The sequence below is a fragment of the Eretmochelys imbricata genome, chromosome 11 (assembly GCF_965152235.1).
Source record: "Eretmochelys imbricata isolate rEreImb1 chromosome 11, rEreImb1.hap1, whole genome shotgun sequence".
NCBI lineage: Eukaryota > Metazoa > Chordata > Testudines > Cheloniidae > Eretmochelys > Eretmochelys imbricata.
Window position 1 is genome coordinate 68,270,598 of NC_135582.1, and position 20,209 is coordinate 68,290,806.

General features: G+C 46.1%; 1 protein-coding gene across 1 annotated transcript in view; it reads right to left on the minus strand.

Annotated features, from left to right (window-relative positions):
* The window catches only part of ABCA12 (ATP binding cassette subfamily A member 12), a 122,874-nt gene that overhangs the window by 43,176 nt on the left and 59,489 nt on the right, over nucleotides 1-20,209 (minus strand). The window contains 10 exon segments of the mRNA XM_077829474.1: nucleotides 2,473-2,633; nucleotides 3,657-3,853; nucleotides 4,506-4,724; nucleotides 7,034-7,220; nucleotides 11,437-11,592; nucleotides 12,836-12,970; nucleotides 13,067-13,136; nucleotides 14,309-14,638; nucleotides 16,305-16,419; nucleotides 19,442-19,757. Coding sequence (XP_077685600.1) covers nucleotides 2,473-2,633; nucleotides 3,657-3,853; nucleotides 4,506-4,724; nucleotides 7,034-7,220; nucleotides 11,437-11,592; nucleotides 12,836-12,970; nucleotides 13,067-13,136; nucleotides 14,309-14,638; nucleotides 16,305-16,419; nucleotides 19,442-19,757 — 1,886 coding nt within the window.

The window sequence follows — 20,209 nt, forward strand, 5'->3', positions numbered from 1 at the left end:
TGGCCCAGCACTCAGCCCCTGGGCCATGGGGGGTTTAGCTGGTCCAGTATCATTTATAAATAGCAGCAGGGTTGACAGCCAGCTCTCTCTGTGGATGGTATGGCTTACTCTGGTAAACCATCATAGACCGCAACACAGGCGCAGAGCGTGGAGTGAGGAGACTGAAGGTCTCATTGTCAGGAGGAACGCAGAACCTCTGTAAGACTTTACTCCTGGGGGAATTCTGCGCCACTGCACATGCACAGAATTTATGTCCCGTATAGATTTCTTTGCTTCCCCCACAGAAAAATGACTTCCTAACAGGGACGCAAAGCAAAGCCACAAGAGCAGTCATGCAACCCTCCCCAGCAGTATGTTTTGCGGGCCTAGGGCAGCCAGCAGAGAGGTAAATCACTGTGGGGCAGGAGGAGGGACTGACGAAGACCTGGCTGATGGCTCCTACCCTGCGGGCTCAGCTGCTAGTCCCGGCTGGGCTGTGGAGGATGGGACTTCCTCTTTCCTTGCAAAGCATCTGGGGCTGGGTCAGATCTACCAGCAGATTTCTCCCCCAGCTGAAGGGAGCTCTGCAAACTCCCCCTCAGCGCCCCCCCCCCTTTCCTGCACCCATCACTCCTCCACTGCAGGAGGAGGGATTCCTGTACAGGGAGCTGCTCCCTCATTCGCCCAACCCCTATGCATCCTGACCCCCTCATACCCAGACCCTCCTGCCAAGCCTCACCCCCGCACTCAGAACCCCCCCCCAATAAACCCCACTCCCTCTGCACCTGGACCACCCAGACAAGCCATCTGCACACAGATCCCCACCCTACCGAGCCTGAACCAGCTGCATCTGGACCCCCCACTGAGCCCCCCACACCCATACCCCCTCTGCTGGGCTCTATCCCACCCGCATCCACACACCCTCCCCCCACTGAGCCCCAACCACCTTCACCGGGACACCCCTGCAGAGTCCCATTACCACTGCATCCAGAACCCCCCACCAAGTCCCTGTGCATCCAGATCCCCCCTGCACCTGGATCCCCCACTGAGCCACCTGCACCCAGACTGCCCCACACAGAACCCTCTCAACCCACACCTGGATCCCCCCACACTAAGCCCCTCCACACTTGGATCCTGCCTTGCTGAGCTTGCCTGGTGCACCTGGCACAGAGGGGCAGGGCTCTGGGGTGTTTCTGGGGTAACCCCAGTCCTTGAGCTGTGTCAGGGTTGGGTGCAGTCTCACCGCTGAGTCCATGTCCCGTGGGCATTGCACAATGATCTCCCACCTCTGTGCAGCCAGTGATACCCAATGCTATGCTGGAGTCTCCACATTTATTTGACAAATAAAATTTGCAAAAATTTAAAATATTGTGTGCAGAATTTTTATTTTTCTGGGGCAGAATTTTTAATTTTTGGCGCAGAATGCCCTCAGGAGTAATAAGAGCAGCTACTTGGTAATCGGAAGTGGAGATGCCATGGCCAAGGAAATCCCCCACCCCCATCCCCTGGGGAATTTCTCTATTTTCTGGTTACATCCCACTATTTTGTTTCTTGTCCCCTAGCACATCAGACTAAAACCTTGCACACAAAGGCCCCCTTTCAGAAAAGCACTTCAAGCACATGCCTAACTTTAAGCAAGTGCTTAAGCCCCATTGGCCGAGGCTGAGATTTTCAAAAGCATCAAGAAGGATCAGGGCCACAACTCCCATTGATTTTGAATGTGGGACCTTCATCTGCTTAATCTCCTTCAAGCTTACTTTATGGATAAGCATGACTGCAAGCTAAGAAAGCTGAGAAACACTGGGCCAAGATTCCCAGAGGCTTTCCCTGCTTTAGACAGCGAGGAGGAGAGAAGACTCACCCTTCCCCTAAATTCCCCTTTTGACTCAGCTTCCTGTTCCTTTTGTACCCCACCTGAGCAGCCATGTGACTGGAAGGCATCCATAAATAGGGTGACCAGACAGCAACTGTGGAAAAACGGAACGGGGGTGGGGGTGTAATAGGCGCCTATATAAGAAAAAGTCCCAAAAAACAGGACTGTCCCTTTAAAAACAGGACATCTGGTCACCCTACCCATAAACCCTTTATCTTTTCCCAGTGTGGTTAAGTGCTGAATCAGGACTCAAGGTTTCATTTTGATTCACTCCACCACTTACGGCATGTCTGGGGAAACTCAGACTGGCCACTATAGCTATTCCAGAATAATTCCCCAAGTGGGAACTCTTCTGAAATAAAAGTGACTTTATTCTGGACTAATATCATTTTTAATCTGGAATAAAGGGTCCATACATGAGAATTATTCCAGAATAGCTATTCTGGTCAATTTCCACCATGTAGATAAGACCTTCTACCGTTATTTGCCTCTCTCTTCTCAATTCTGTTTACGATGGAACTCAGGCCCCTTGAAGGTATTTCAAATTGGGCAACCAAAACCACTCGTTATTTCTGAAAATTTCAGCCTAAACCTCTTCAGTTCCCAACACAGTTACAAACCTTCTTCTTAGTGAGAGTCAGGTGGTATCCATCACCGAACGTTTCTTTGAGGTAGAATGGAGACCCACAGCATTTGAGTCCTCCATGTTCCAGGAACGCAATTCGATCACTCAAAACTTCCGCTTCATCCAAGTGATGGGTAGAGAGAATAATTGTTCGGCCTGGAAAATGCATATGAAAACAAAGCAAAAGACACACGATAGAATAAATGGAGATTTTGAAATATGTGGTACAGGCAAAAGACAGTCAAATGAGGGCTACAGACAGTGCATTGAATATCATATGTACATATCTAGAATTAATAATGGAGTTGATTAAGAGGCAAAATTAGGAAGAAACTGAAAGCTCCCCTAAGCACTATGGCAGAGTTAATTTTTCAAAGTGAATTTAGCGGAAGATAACAGGAGCCCATCGAGGGTCTGAAAAGACCCTATTCCCCATAAAGCCCAGCTCTTTGTGGTCTCCATATCTCATAGTCCATGGAGGTTTTTAGAGAGGCAGAAAAAGGTGGTACCAATGGATCTTCCACCAGCTATAGATCCAGAGGTGCTTGGGCTATGGAGCTTCATCCATCCCTGTGGCTGGAGTAATGCCCCGGGAGCAGTCCTGCTGCTACTTCATAGCCCAGGGAGAAGGATTCGGGCCTGGTTGAACCATTCAGCCCTCAGACCAGTCACTTGGGTGCTAGTACAAGATCGGGCATGAATCATGTGGACTGTCAGTCAGGCCCCTTTCATGAAATTGTTACAATAATTAAGACTTCGAGAAAACTGCTCCCTCCTTGATAAATGTATTATAATTCTTCTGGAAATATTTTTCAAGGACTGGGGACCTGGTCCAAAACCCACTGAAGACTCTAATTCACTTAAATGAGCTTTGGATCAGAGCCTGGATGAGGGACACAATTGCTTGGCCAAGCCTGTCCGAACCCATTCTTGAACATCCAACCATTTTCCAACCAACCCTAATCCTGCCATTAGCAGCAAGGGCAACTTTTACCTGCCAGGGCCCCCATTTCTAACTGTGGCTACTGCTGCTGGATTTTCATGTGTAAGAATCTTGGGTAATGTTTTCAAAAGCAACAAAGTACCCTAAGTCCCATTTTCAAAAGTGATGTAGCCACTTAGGAGCTTAAATCACTTGGGTGCATTTAAAAAATGCTACCCCGAGTATCTTTGCAGTACCTTTTTTATTTTTCGATATAATCTCCCAAATACTCCTCCGAGAGCATGGGTCCACACCAGTGGTTGGTTCATCCAAGATCACGACCCTTGATCCACCAAGGAGAGCTATCGATATAGACAGCTTTCTTTTCATCCCTCCCGACAGGGAGCCAGTTAGTTTGTGACGATGGCTGTACAAGCCAGTATCCTTCAGAGTCCTTCAAAACGCAAAAAAGCCCCCAAAGGCTGCAGTTCAGTTATTTAGCAAAAGGAAGGGAATCTGAATGCATCAAGCAACATTAACACAAATGAAAAACTGCTCAGGCATGAACTGCCATGCAGAATTGTCATAATGCAGCATGATAGTTTAACATGTAGCTCAGACACGGGGGGGTGTTTTTTAGGATGCTTCAAAAATTCCATCTGACATGTCAAGGTTAAGGGCAGGATCTTGCGGCTGGAGAACACAAAGTGCCAGATTCACTGGTAGGTTCCTGGTCTTTGCACGTTTTGGTGACACAAAGCAGCTCTAATCCCATTTTAGCTGGCTCGTTGGAGCTCTGTCTCTGGAGTGGTGCAAAGTACCTGGAACCATACTGGGGAATCTCATCAAGAAGAATATCTACAGCTGATTGTAAGTTCCTTGGGACAGGGTCCATGTTTTCCTAGCTCCAAAGATTTTAGGCCAAAAGGGATACTATAATAACCTAGCCTGACCTCCTGCTTAACACCGGCTGTAGAATTTTACCCAGTGATTCCTGCATTGAGTCCAACCACTTGTGGTGACTATTACAGCCATACTCTGCATTAACATGCGAGAACACTGTAGGTGACACATGCTGAGGGAGTGTGGCATCCGCATTATCAGACCTTTTCACTTCCTCATCCAGCTCCTGCTCACTCCAGTGCGGGACTTTGATGTAGCCATAGAGCAGCAAATGTTCCTTGGCAGTGAGGCAACTAAATAGCACGTTGTGCTGCATACAGACACCCATGTTCTTCCTGATGAGGTCCTGATCGGTCCTGATATCCTTGCCATAAACAAATATCGTGCCTGATGATGCAGGAAACAGCCCTGTCAAAATAGATCTGGGAGAAAAAAGAAAATGGCGTAAACAAATGCGGAGATTCTCTTCCCCTGGGGCTCGCTGAGCGCCTAGCAGAATTCCCCTAGCGGGACTCCTAATATAACTCTCCTTGATTTAGTGCAAGGCAGCCACATTCCAGCTGCCAAGGGGAAGTCCCAGACAGCTCTGGGGGCCTACAGCATGAGGAAAGACTGGACTGACCTGTGCAGCCAGGTAAAGAGAAAGGGAGCAAGAGGTATCCCCACTTCACCTTTTTATCCCTCCCCTGTTGCCATTCACAAAGACTCCACATCATGGCAACGCTCCTTTCCGCCAATGAGGACAAGACAGTTCCCTTCAGAGCCTGTCAGCTCTGTGTCTTTGCTGGGGAGCCCATAAGAAAGTTATTCTATACCAGCAACACGCTCAGGGTCTGATGGCCCAGAGTCAAGGGGCCAAAGCTCAGGTTCTGAACTCAGATCCTCTTTGTGGAAGCACACTGCTCTGCCATCAGGCCACCGGGCTTACCCCACACTTAGATAAATATGGACCCCTGAGCTGCTGTTTAGTTACTGAAAAACCACATTGTGAAGATCACTCTAAATTTTAGAGAGTTTTAGCTGCACTATCTAGTGACCTCCAAATTGCTGGTAACCACATTGGCTTTGAAAGTGAGAGTTCACTGAGTTCACTGCCATTCTTAGCAAGAAAAAGAGCAAATCGTAGACTTCCAGACAAAATACCTGCAGTGAGCACCTCATGTTCAGGTCTCCATCCAGTAGGTTAGTTCAGGCAAATAATTACCTACCCAGCAATACCCAGTGGAACTGAGGAAAGTACTTTCTCCCCAGAATGACTACTAATGCAATATAGGTCGCTTTCAGAGACTTCCTGTAGGGTTTAAAAGGAGAAGCTATTTCTCAAGCTGCCCCTTGGCCTTTCCAGCTGCTGCTAAGCCCTGAGCAAGAGCTCTTCATTCCCTTGGGACTCCAAACCCTCCCTTAATTGCATTTAAAAAAGGAAAAGAAAGGAACCTGTGACCCCTGCTCATCCCCGCCAGAATTTGCCCGAGCTGTCAAGTTCCAGAAAGTCACTATGATTATTCTCACACTATCTCTCTCTGTGATCTCCTCGGCGGATACAGGATGAATTAGTAATCCAGAGTCATAAGGTGTGTCTGCCTTTGTGGGTTCAGTCCTCCTAGGGATCTCTTTACTTATCAGCTTAATGTACTGTCCGGGTAACGCCTACATGTTCGTCATTCCTGGGCCTTTCAGTTGTTGCAAGGTTTGGTATGCTGTGCCTATCGCTCTAATGCTGGGGTGCTGTGGAAGGGAGGAAGGAGGGCCTTGTGTTAAGTCTGCAGCATAGGACTCCAGAGAGGTGGGCTTACAATGGAGAACTCTGGGTTTCATAGTCTCTAACCTAGGCACCTGTGTGACTGATGGAGCTGCTCCTGGAACAGTCATTCCCCAGCCTAGTGCAGCACAGAGGACATGTTTGGGGAGCTAGGATGGATGTCAATTGTGGGGTGGAGTTCCATTGTGCTACATTGCTCTTGTTGTGATGTAGGGTTCCTTAGGCTGCTCTAACTCCTGCTGCTTTTACGCATGCCTGGATTCTCCACAGACCAGTTCACAGCGCCGGAGGTGTAAACAGCTCCTGGGGGGCTCATCATCCCACCCTAGTGCTGAGCACAGCTTGGACGCAGGGGAAATCCAGTCCTACAGGTCTGTTCTAAGATTCATTATTTAAAAATCCTAATAATGAAAACATGCAAACCTGGCAGAACTGAAAGGCCAAAATAGATTAACCCATTGCTCTTCCCAGCCCAGCAGACTCATTTGCTTTTCATTTAAATACGCAGCCATTAAGCTTCTTCCCAATACTGCTGCAGCCTGGGATATAAGCCAATCAACTGCTGCTTTTGGGAGCAAGTTGCCATGGGCACCAAAGTGCCATGGAACTTGCAGTCACTGCTGTGCTATATAATATTATAGGAATTCCATTAGATTAGGACGCACCCAATGACTATTACGGCTTTTAATTCTGTTTCCTCGATATCAGGAGAGATCACTTTCCCCTGTTAAAATGCTCTAAACCAGTACGGTTAGACTCCAAAGTAGAAAAACACCCTTATCTATAACAGGGGGGATGGACAAGGGGCAAGGTACACCATGTACGATAATTACAAAAAGACCAAATCAAAGAAGACATCTTATCCAGACCTTATAACACTGAGAACTCCCATTTGTTCTTTCACTCATCCCCACTCGCAACACAGACCCATTTGACGCAGCGTCTAATAACCACTCTTCAAGAGAGACATACATTGTCGTTGTTTTTCCAGCTCCATTGTGCCCCAGCAAGGAGGTGATGTTTTCTTCATAGAAGTTCAGGCTGAGGTTCTCAACGGCAGCTTTGGAGCCATAGGTCTTTGTTATTCCATGAAGAGAGACTCCCACGGTGAGGTTGGGGGGTTCAGGCTCGAGGTTAGGAGGAAGGGCACTTTTGACATCTAAAAAAAGAACCAGAAGAGATAACTTATGACTTTATATATGAGGCTATGGACCTTTTTATCGAGAAAAGGTATAGGGCTTTTTATAAAGAACAATAAAGAGAAATACATTCTTGTCAGCTGAAAACTTGGGAACATTCCCTGGTATTTGCATCATTTTTGAACTTTCCAATATTTCTCCCTCTAACTTCCTACAGCTTCAAACTTCCATGATTGTATGTGGTGCTGTAGATGTGTTGGTCCTATCACCCCACACTGGAACCCATACAGGGTATCATTGAACAATTACAACCCCTACTCGATGGGGACTACATCTTAAAAGACATCTTTCCCAAAGCCCCTCTTCTGGCCTTCAAACAACCTTCAGCCTCTCCAGACTCATCATCAGAAGCAAGCTTCCCAGAGACCAGCACACAGCAACTCAAAGCGGCACCAGACCCTGTCAGAATAACAGATGCCAAACGTGCAGACATAGCTCCACTGCTATGATGATCAATACCCTCCCGCAACAAACCTTTCAAGGTCCATGGGTCCTGCACATGCCTATCACCACATATGATGTACCTCATCCAGTGCACTAAATGCCCCACTACCAACGATGTGGGTGAAACCAGACAATCACTGCACTCTCCAATGAACTCTCACAGGAAAATGAGAAAAGAAAAAACACCCTGTCACCTGGGCTGAACATTTCTCACAAAACGATCACTCTATATCGGACCTCTCAGTCCTCGTCCTCAAAGGAAACCTGCACAGCACCTTCAAAGGACGAGCCTGGGCGCTTACATTCATTACTCTGCTAGACACTAAAAATCACGGGCTGAACAGAGACACTAGTGGATTTATGGCTTATTACAGCAATCTACAATCCACACAACCCCCCCTCCCCAACCTCCCAACAAGCTGCCTTTTCCTCACACCCTTTCCTTTCCTCCCTGTGACTGGAGGGTTGTCAATAGGCCGTTTCACCTTGAATGGCCCCTGGAAATGTCTGTTAACTACTTATGTTAAATAATCTGTTCCATCTTGTGTTTAGCTGTGACACTCGGAGTACATTTCCCAGACCCGAAGAAGAGCTCTGTGTAGCTCGAAAGCTTGTCTCTCTCACCACCAGAAGTTGTTCCAATAAAAGATCTTACCTCCTCTACCTTGTCTCTCTACAGCTTATAACAACACATACCAGTAAAAATTAATCAGTTTATAAGTGGCCCCATGCCCATGCCACCTAACGCAAATAATGCTCAGTAAATACACAACTGTCTGAGGAGGGAGGGTGTGTCGAGTGGCAGGGTACTTAACTGGGAGTCAAGACACCCGGGGCGGCACATTTGTATAATTTTTGGTGGCGCCCAGAATAGGTCTAAGTACCCCCCCCACACACACCCCTGCCTTGTAAGCCTATATATATATTTTTAAATTATGTAAAAATGTGAGGGCTCTGGGTGGTGCTGGCGATGAGGGGTTTGGGGTGTGGGGGGGCTCAGGCAGAGGGTTGGGGTGCAGCATGCAGGGGTGAGGGCTCTGGCTGGGCCTGGGGATGAGGGGGTTGGGGTGTGGGAGGGGTTCAGGGCTGGGGCAGAGGGTTAGGGTGTGGCGGGGTGAGGGCTCTGGTTGGGGGTGCATGCTCTGGGGTGGGGCAGGGCAGGGGAAGAGGAGTTTGGGGTGCAGGCAGGCTGCCCCAGGGCTGGGGCCAGAGAGGAGGACCCCCCCAGCGAGCTCCGGGGGGGGGGGGCCCTCTCCCCTTCCCCCAGCAGCACACTCACCTCTCACCACTGTCACTGCACATGCTCCTAGGGCCCCTCTCAGGTCCAGGAAGCCCCCTTGCCTTCCCTGTGGTGTGTGCCAGGTGGGGGGGCTGCCATCACATGTGCGCCTCCTCCCCTGCTGCTGCCCCTCACTGTAGCCTCACTGGGGGTGGGGGATGGGGCTGCCCCTTGCCCAGCATGGGGCAGGAGCAGTGACTGCGGGCGGGGGGGGGGGGGGACCCCTGTGCTGGTGGAGGGTCCCGCCGGAAAAGAGAAGGGTCCAAGGTGGAACGGCAGGGTCAGGGTCAGCCTGCCCTGGCCCTAGAAGGGGGTCGCTAGGACCCTGCGGCAGCAGTTGATGCCCGGAGCCAGCACAGCAGAGCACAGGGTGGAGCTGCAGGGGGCAACCACCAGCTTGAGACAGGGATGCTCCGGGGTCCAGGGGAGGCGCCCGGGGCAGCAAGTGGGGTCCGGGAGACACTTGGAGGAGATGCGTGGGGGCAGCAGGTGGGGCTGGGAGAGAGACCTGGCCCCAAACATTGGTGGAGCTGGGCCCCTGGGCCCTGAATATTGCTGGAGCCTGGGCACCATGGGCCCATGTAACTCGCCGCCCCTGCCTGGGCTCTATTCATGGTTTGATGACTGACCTGTCCATGACCTTGCTCAAGACTCTTCCACTACTTCTCTCCCCCCGCCCACCTCCCTTTGTCTGTCTTGTCTGTTTGAAGGGTGAGCTCCTTCGGACCAGGACTGTCTCTCATTAGGCCTCGCTGGGGGTGGGGGAGCAATCGTGGTTGGGGCCTCTAGGCATTTTTTTGTAAAAATTAATTATTATCATTAGTAGTAATAATGATGCTAATTTAACTGTCTGCATTGTACTCTCATTATTTTAGCTGCTGCTATTCCTGTTCATATTATAAAAAGCCATTATTTGAAATAATAAGCACTTTATGAACACGAGAAGCATTATATAAGAACGAAGCGTTTAACCCGTCTTCACTAATCAATCAGTTTGTTCAACACCCCTATCAGGAAGGTAGGGAAGGGTTACAGTGTTAACCACATTGTACAAACAAGGAAACCGAGGCTCTCTCTAAACTAGCACTTTTATTGGTAAAACTTTTGTCGGTCGGGGGTGTGAAAAAAACACCCCCAGGCAACGTAATTTTCACTGACAGGCGCACCGGTGTGTACAGAGCTGTGTCGGTGGGAGACGCTTTCCCACCGACATAGCTACCGCCGCTCATTGCGGGTGGTTTAATTCAATTATATATTAAATAAATGAAGCTCTCTCCCATTGGCATAGAGCGGCTACATGGGAAACCATACAGTGGCACAGCTGCAGCGATAGAGCTGCGCTGTTGTAAGGTTTCCAGTGTAGACACAGCCTCACAAAGAGCTGAAGTGACTTGCCCTAGGCCCCAGAGGGAGTAAGAGCGAGGTCTAAAACTCAGCAGATCCTGGCTCTGTGCTCAGATGCTTCTGAAGAAGACAAACTAAAGAAATTTATGTTACAAACTGATTAAAAAGAAACAGACATGGAATTATGTCCTGCCATCCTTAATCCCTTGCCACTTGTCTGAGATAATGCCTCAGGTCCTGATCCTGAAAACACTTGCTACAAAGCATAGTGAGAAGAGTCTAACTGGTTTTCATATGATTTCTCAAGGCAGTAAGCACTATGGCTTGATAGCAGTTGTGGGATTGGATCCATCACTCCCTGACGTCAATGTAAGGGGTTTTTTGTTAGGCCTGTTGTTAACTAAATAATATTAGCTCAGCTTTCCAGAATTGAAGGTATTCCCTAAAACACGCATAGGGCATGCTAAAAATACCAAGCAAACCGTGAAAGGTTGCAGAATAGCAGCCATGTTAGTCTGTATTCGCAAAAAGAAAGGGAAGACTTGTAGCACCTTAGAGACTAATCAATTTATTTGAGCATAAGCTTTCGTGAGCATCCAATGAAGTGAGCTGTAGCTCACGAAAGCTTACGCTCAAATAAATTCGTTAGCCTCTTAGGTGCCACAAGTACTCCCTTTCTTCAAGCAAACCATATTTATGTACCTTAAGTAAACCTAGCAAGCTTTTAAATACAGGCATCCCTTTTGTCAAAGGCAAACCTGCATTTGCATGCCCAAACTAGGTAACTGCACCCCTCTAAGATTGCATGGGCCAGTGTCAAGTTTGCACATAGACATGGCAGAGCGGGTGTACTTAACCCGGTCATTCTGATTCTAGATAAGGAAAGGTTTCAGAGTTATCCCTTACATTTAACAACTGGGCTACCACTGCAACCAGCAATCTCTCCAGTACAGGAATGGACTTGTTAAGTATTTAACAAGTCCATTCCTGTACTGTCCATTCCTCTGGACAAACATTGCCTACACACGACATGGCGCCCCCGTTGTAAACTTAGCTTCATATAGCGCTTGCCGGGGTTACCATCATTAACAATTCTAGTAGGCACGTACACATCTTACTGGCGAATGCAGCCTCTTTTCTGAGCAAGAGTTTGGTGAAGAGGAGTCCGCATCTCTTCTCATTCCATAATGGTCCGTCACCGTAGCTTTCGGCCCAGTAGGAGGGAAGCAATGGGAAATACCATGGGGCAGCCATGCCATATTTTCCTGCAACCATAAACAAAAGGAAAAAGGAGGAAAGAAGCAAATTGAAGTATATGCTCGTTGACATCTTACAGAAAGTACTGGCTGTGACTGCACACTGGTGAATAGCAAAGATAAAGTCCGGAGGAGTTTATCCTCGCCTTGATGCCCACGTGTACGATTGGTAACTCCTGTATAGGATTTTTCTCCGATTGCATAGTAGGAAGTATTGTGTAATATATTATCCTGAGTAATTTCATAGTCAGATGGAAGGAGCACTTTACTTTTCTTCCCAGGCCCACTGTAGGTGTCTGTACACTGATAGACCATTTCACCAGCCAGGGAAGGGAAACAAACACCACACCCAAGTCCTTTAAAGCCCCTTGCCTCAGGGCATGAGTTATTGTGTGAAATGAAAGGAGCTGTAGGACACAAAATAAAACAACTCCACTGACAAACATCGGCACCGACTTCTGTTCCCACTGGTGGGTGCTTGATCCCCCTCTGCCCCCACCCCTGCCCCCATTCCAACCCCTTCCCCAAAGTCCCTGCCCCAACTCTGCCCCCTCCCTGCCCCTATTCCGACTCCTTCCCCAATCCCTGCCCCGGCCCCACCTCTTCCCTGTCTCCTCCCCTGAGCGCGCCATGTTCCCGCTCCTTCCCTCCCTCCCCACCCCCGGAGCAGCCAAACAGCTGTTTGGTAGCGGCCAGGGGGAAGCGCTGGGAGGTAGGTGGAGGAGCGGGGACATGGCATGCTCAAGGGAGGAGGGGGGGGAGGGGAGCTTGGCTGCCAGTGGGTGCAGAGCACCCACTAATTTTTCCCCGTGAGTGCTCCAGCCTAAGAGCACCCACGGAGTCGGCTCCTATGCTGACAAATACTGGCTACATCCCCAAAGGCTTTTCCCTGGCTTCTATCAGCCAGGGGAAAAGATATGCAGCCTTTCCCAGCCCAGCTTCTTATATAGCCCACCTAGCCATGTGACCGGCAGGGACCCCCTAACCCTTTCTGGGCTGCTGCATCACCCTGTCACAGTTTCATTACACCTCTCAGATACCCAGTCACAACTGGAACCCAGGGACACCCCCTAAGCTATTACTGTGTGTCACATACAATTAAAAAGCAAATCACGCCTCCTTGATCTACAAGTGGAGGGCGCTGCCGAGGACAGATCTACCCACTCCCATGAATTCTGGAATCCGCCAGGGCTGATTTATAATTTTCAAGGGAGACTGTGTGGCAGTCGCCTGTAATACTTGGCATTCTTACCTGGGAAAACATTCCTAATGTACCAGCCCAGAATGAAATAGATGAAAGAGTCTATCAGAATTAGCCAGCACATCCAGCCAAAAGAAGTATTGTCGCCAGACATGGGTGAGCTATACATATTGTCCCATTGCAGGCCTGTAGTAAAGATATAGAGAATATAGTGTGAAATATGTTGATGAAGTATCACAGTCATGAAGGAGCAAAACTTAGTTTCATATGTCCCCTACTTACCTATGCCCTGTTCCTCATAACGAGCAATGTACTGACTTGCATAACTGAATGCAGTTGGGGACAACAGGCTCTGTGGAACAAATTGGAAAACAAAATTACTGAAGAATTCACAAAAAAACCTTCACTGGGCCTGATCCAGTGGCCAGAGATGTGGCAGCAAATCTTTCCCCTGACTTCAGTGAGCACTGGATCAAACACATTATTGATAAAATTTTCAGTGGTGGTCTCTAAAAGTGCCCCTATGATTTTGCATATGCAGTTGCTTCTTTGTGCAAAAACATGCATTTGTACACAAAAATCAGACAGTTCGATATCTTACGCAAGCAGTATTCACAAAGAGAGATTTTGGCCGATACAAAATTTTGAAAAATTGCAACTTTGCAGGTTAATCAGTCAGTCAGAATTACTTGAAGCACGGGGCAAAATTAATCCACTGAATTCTGTGGACTTACGTTTGCTTATGCAAGCAATGAATTTGGCTTTTGGGACCTAAACATCTATGATTCCAGAGAAAATTTTGTCTCCAGTCAGAGGTTTTTACTTATGAGACTAATACCTTGACTTTATACAGTCCAGGCAATGAGAAAGGTACTCCCATATGCCAAAACGACACTAAGGCCCAGATCCTCAGAGGTATTTAGGCTCCCAATTTGAATTGAAATCAGTGGACGTTAGGAGCCTAAATGTATTTGAAGATTTGGGTGTAACTGCTTTACATTGTGGGATCCCAATGGAGTGCAGGATCTGAGGTTTCCATTGCAGGACAGAGATGCGTTAGCCAGTGAGATGTTTTGCCCCTCCTGCTAAGTCCTTTTATTCCATATCTCAGTTCAGAAAGGAACTGATATCTGATCATCTTGTTTTTTCTCTTTTGGAGCAAGCATTACGTTATAATTCTTGAGGTCTGGTTTCATTGCTATGTAAAGGGGAATTTGAGGTTTGTGCAATCAACGAATTGGCAGCGCCAGGTGTAATGAAGTCAGCAACCTTCCCTTAAAGCGCTGACAGAATCCCTCATTTCTATCCATAACAGCCTTGCTAGTCTAGCTGTGGGTAGCTCTTGATCAGAACCTGGAGAATTCTACCTTGCGTCACGTTGTGCAGTGGCTTGGTGATGTCCCTAAGCAGAGTCTAGAATGAAGCCACTCAGCTCACATTCATTTGTGACCCTCGGGAGCACCAGAAGCAAATGTCTGCTGCCAGACACCCTCACCCCTTTATTTTAATGAGAAAAAAACTTACCAGCAGACTCTTCACTGAAAAGCTCAAATGATTCTCAATTACCAGCAGCACAATGAAGGGAGAAAAGGTGAGGCTGTAGATAAGGCTGCCGACCAAGGCGGCGATATTGGTGTTGTTGAAGAAGACACTGATGAGATAGCACATGGCTATGATGGAGAGGCTGTAGTCCATGAGGTACAGGAACAGAATCACCACATTGATTTTGGGCAGGATGTTGCCAACTTTCAGTATAATGATGAGAAACATGACTGTGATTAGAAGGAAGGTGGCGCTTTCAATGAACCAGGCAATGAAATGGCTGCTGGAGTTGACACCCATCATCTTCATGTACTATGGAAAAGAAGGCAGAAAAGGGACAGCTGTTTATTAAGAGATATTTCTGATTATATACTTGTCACTGAAATATTTCTCTCTCTTCTCACACTCTGGATAGTGCATGAAATTAGCGCATGCCCTCTCTAATATTGGCATATGCTCTACTTATAAACCAGTGTAGCCTAGCAAATTTGCATCTTCGGACTATCCTGTGTTTGCAGAACAGTCAGGTAAAAGAGTGACATGTCCCAGAAGGTATACATGGCCCCCAAAATCCAACGCAAATACTAACATTAGCCTCTCGTATAAGCCTATAGTATTCGTTGCTTTTCTAAAACATTTTGAGTATATTTTAAAAGACTATTGAGTGGTTTTACTTCAAAGACACTTTTAAAATCTCAACCAAGGACCGCATTGTAAAAGAAAAAGTCAATTTCCTCATTTCCCTCTTACCTAACACTAGAAATCCAGAGCCTCCTGGTATAAACAGACACTGCTGCAACAAAGGCTCACTCATTTACATCAGCTGTGAACCTGGCCCTCTCAGCTTTAGTAGCCTAAGAATATTATGTGCTGCAAGAGAAACCACATTCACAGCTCTTTTCTATAACTGATGCGACTGGTTACATTTCTAACAAGCCTGCCGCTACTCTGGTTCCTGTGGAAAATGGCATGAAAGCTGCGATCAATTAGATCAATCAATTAATTGGTTTTGGGTTGTTTTAAGAAAAGAATTCATGAAATTTCCTTCAATTTTTGTAAGTGTCCATTAGTTTAAGACATTTTTTGGTGATCCAGCAGCTGTTTCCATGGGAATGGTAACAGGAACAGATCTGTCTGAGTTCTTGTTGATTGCTGAGGGTTAGGCTTGCAAAAGCCCTTTGGCTCTCAAGGCTGTAGTCCATGTTCACTTTGAAAATCCAATTAAATTATGGCAGGGAAAAGAACTTCACTTTGCTTTCAATGCTATTATTTTCCCTCTGGTAGGCGCAATGAGCCAAGAGCTCTCTTTCGCAAGAGATGATGTAAAATACAACACCTGGGGCATTGTACTGGCTGGGGGCCTGCCCCAATTTCAGCCTCTCCTTTAGATACCCAGGGAACATTGTGTCTCCTGAGTTTGCAAACCCCTCCTGATCACACGGGGTATGGGTCCAATCAGGGACACAAGAGACGAGCCATGAGACTTATGTGACTAGATTGCCCTGAGCGACCTTTCAGGAAAAGTCAAGATAACAAAAGATTTGCAAGACAGTTTACACAAACAGAGCAGTTCCAGCAAACCATTGCAGCACGTTCAGAAACACAGGTTAAACTTGAACCAGGCTGTACATAAGTTGATTTTAGGTTGAACGTTTCATATAGCTGTCCCCCATTCCTCACTGAATAAAACCACTAATAACACATCGACAGCTTGTCATCCCCACCCACCTAAATGGAAACACGCAGCAGGAGTTGGTTTATTTGCAGAAACTCTGTCAGCCGCCAGCTCTCATTTTAACAAAGAAAGTAAGTGATTTCCCTTCAACTACAATTCATTCATTTCATTGACTCCATACATTTACATGTTTAACATGTGCATTTTATACATTGAAAATGGGGCTTTTAACACTTATGTTGCTCCAGTCAATGTCACATTATCTTCTAGATAGAAAATCTAGTCATAATTTCATTACTGTACCTCATATAGCCTTAGATCTTTCTCTTGAACAAGCTTTTTCACAAAAGCAGCTATAAACAGTGACCAAGCAGCCATCAGAGCAAATGGAAGAGAGTAGGTCACACTGCTTAAGAACCTGTAAAAGACAAATGCAGGATTTAGCTGAATAGAAAATGTGCTGGATTGGGATTTATGAAGAATATACTTTTCAAACTAATACTCTTTGCAGAGGAAAACCATGCTCATATTTTTAAATGTAGAATATAATTATTAGAATAAGGATATTTTGTACTTACATAGGACCTTCCAAACAGTTTAAAAATATTAATGAATTAACCCTTTTTACCCTGCTACCATGTAAGTATTATTCGTCTGATTTTAACCGCTGGGAAAACTGCAGCACAGAGAAATTAAGGCCAACATTTTCAAAACTGTACGCCTAAAGATAGGCACCTAAATCCAAAGTGCTGGGAATTCATGACTCCGAATAAAGTTAGTCAATACAGTCAGCAGATAATTACCATTTCTGAAAATCAGGCTGCTTATTTCCCTGCCTACATATGGATTCAGGTGCCTGACTTGACACCCACATTTGCAAACTGTGGCCCAAGTGTCTTGCCCAGTGTCAGACTGTGACAGAACTGGTATTAGAATCCACATTTATTGATCCTCATCCCTATGCGTTAGCCAGCAGACTTTCCTTCCACTCAAAAGGAAGTAGTGGTGGTAGTAAATTGAGCCTACTGTATTTGAAAACAAGATTGTTACCTGATTGATTTTCCACAGTAGATTAATTTTAAGGAACATATAGCATGTTCCCTTTCTGATGAAAAAAGCCAGTACTATTTCTGCAAAAAGTCTCAAATGAAACTATTTCAAGCGAAATTAAAATTTAATTTTGTTCTGAATTGTTTTAGTTGGAAACTCAAAGACGTCATAAAAATCAACCCACGTTCATGAAAGGTTTTGATTTAGATAAAACTGCATTTTTCAACTAAAATGAACGTCAACCAGGTCTCCAAATTTCAGCAGTTTCCAAATGTTACGGTACAATGACATATGAGATTGCCACAACTTTGCCTGTAAAATGGTAACTAAGCGGTATCAGTTGATGAATGTTGATTTTATAGCAGCTTCTACTGCAGCGTCATTCCACAGCTCCTGGGTATTTTAATGATTGAATGAAATGGCATCTCCTGAACTTTCCAGGTGGGGGAAAGAGAATTGTGAAGGTGAGTTGTTTTCTTGGCAGCAAGAGTGCGAGAAAAGCAGCTTACAGCTCAATAATGAGTGCCTCTAGGAAATAGTTCATCATAGTACACAATGATTTAACAATAATAATCTGTATTTTTGCTGTAAATAATTGACATATTGTCTGAACTATTCCTGACCACTTCACAGTCACAATAAGGTGGCAGACCTTTGCATGTGAATTATCCTATTGTAACCTACATTAGGAGAATACAACTCTCTCTCTCTCGGTCTCTCGGCTGATCGACCTATAAGGTTAACAAGTGCCCTACGGGATGCAGCTAGCTGTTTAGTTCAGGTGGCACAACCTCGTGCTTTGAGTATGAAATGTCCTGCAGTAAAAGCGGCCATACTGGGTCAGACTAAAGGTCCATCTAGCTCAGTATCCTGTCTTCTGACAGTGGCCAGTGCCAGGTGCCCCAGAGGGAATGAACAGAACAGGTCATCATCAAGGGATCCATCCCCTGTCGCCCATCCCCAGCTTCTGGCAAGCAGAGGCCAGGGACACCGTCCCTGCCCAACCCTTTCGGTCTGCCCGAGTGGAGTCAGTTATACTGCCCTCTGTAGAATGAGTGTCCAAGCCAACAGTGCAATTTGCTGAACATCCCTCACTGCTGTAAAATACATTGAAAATGGCTTTTCACACATGTGTTTACCCAGCTTGGATGCCGCCTCTGGTCCCTGTAATAATTCAGAGACATCACAGACCCAGGATCCCATTTCTTATCAGAACTGTCGCACCCAGGGGCCAGATCCTCAGCTGGTATAAAGTGGCATGGCTGTATTGAAGTCAGCTGAGTTATGCTGATTTATGCCCACTGAGATCTGGCTCAAGGTGAGCAGAATCCAAAACTCCTCACTCCTGTGCCAGTCTGTTTATCAAGACTCACTCTGGTTCATACACCATTCATACTGCACCACTTGGTATAGCAGGCAGTTAACCCTGACTGCTCAGTGTACTGGAATCTCATCTGTCTCCCCTCAACATTGTTGAGAGGAGAGTTACAACCTCATCTCCTCTATAGCTCTTGCAACCCCTGAGAGAGAGAGGCATATGTAGCAGAACTGTACACTATGAACGGTGTCTAAACTGGAATTGCTGGAATGAAAAATAAATACCGCGACTTGAAGTAATATCAAGTAACTTAAAGCTCATATTTAGGCTCGTAAACTTAGGGACTTTTTTTTTCCTCAACAGATAAGCTACTATCTGCTACTCAGCTACTATCTAAGGTACTATCTGGATTTATACACCTACTGAAATAGGCCAAGACTCCTGAAGTCTAATCCCAGCTCCGCCAGTGACTCGCTATGCCTCAGTTTCCCTGTCTATAAAATGGGGGTAGTAATTTTCACCTACAGTAGTACCTAAGGGAATTATGACGATTCACATATTTATAGTACAATGATGAGACAAGGCACTCTGGGTGAAATCCTCACCCCACTAGAGTCACTGGGAGTTTTGCCATTGATTTCGGTAGGGCCAGAGTCTCATCCTGGATCCTTTAAAACAACAAAATAATATTTCTTTAAATCTTCATATAGATTTTCCTTTTCTATTATGATTTTCTTTTCATGGAGTATGGCTTTGAGGAAGCCGATAAGTCCCAATCATTGTAATTATCCTGCTAATGTATAACACGTTCTGCAAGTCATTGTCATTGATGAGAAGTAATGGGTTTAATCAGCAGCAAGGGAGATTTAGGTTAGATATTAGGAAAAAATGTCTAGCTATAAGGGTAGTTAAGCTCTGGAACAGGCTTCCAAGGGAGGCTGTGAAATCCCCATCACTAGAGGATTTTACGAACACTGTAGATAAACACCTCTCAGTGATGTCTAGGTTTACTTGGTCCTGCCTCAGTGCAAGGGTATGGATTTGCTGACTTCCTGAGGGCTCATGAACTTACATGTCCTTATTGTAGCAGGGGTAGGGAGTGGCCTGGACTTGAACAGCTATTTCTTCTGGACTCTTCCCAGTCTGCAACTCAATGATTGCTCTCTCGATACTGTCCTGGATATAGATAAAGGCTCGGCTGTAGATCTGGCTCTGCGAGGTTGAATTATGTGGGCCCACGGTCCAGATCCTTTCCCTGATCCTATTTGTCGTTTGGGAAATCCTGCTGCTCATTCGGATGGTATAATTGACTAGTGGAGGAAGGGAGAGACTGTCGGGAGTTGCTCTCCTCTGTCTGTTACTGCTTGATGGTAGATTGAAAATGACACCTTGAGAAAACAAAGTGAAATTTATTTTTCAGTCAACAACGGTTGCAGTAGGATAGTGCCACGTATAAGTATCAAATCTGAACTCCTCATTTTTATAACCCTTTTGCATATTAAAACCCAACCGTCTTTTAACTGAAGAGCCTACTGCTCAGCTAGATATGCAATTTGTTGTCACTATCAAGCATGTAAAAGCAGAGTTAGCTGTTGTTGCTCACACTGTATTTTTGCTGACATTTCCAAAACCGACTGGTGATTCTGGGTGCCAAGAACCCACCCTCTGAAAAGCAGACCCTTTTAAGTTGTTCCTACATCAGCACTCAGTATTGGAGGTACCCAAAATCACTAGTCACTTTTGGAAAACCTTGGTCTTAGATCTAACCCGACTAGGAAAACTATAAATATTCCATATACAGATTATCAAATCTCATGTATGATAGAGGTACAAGAAATCA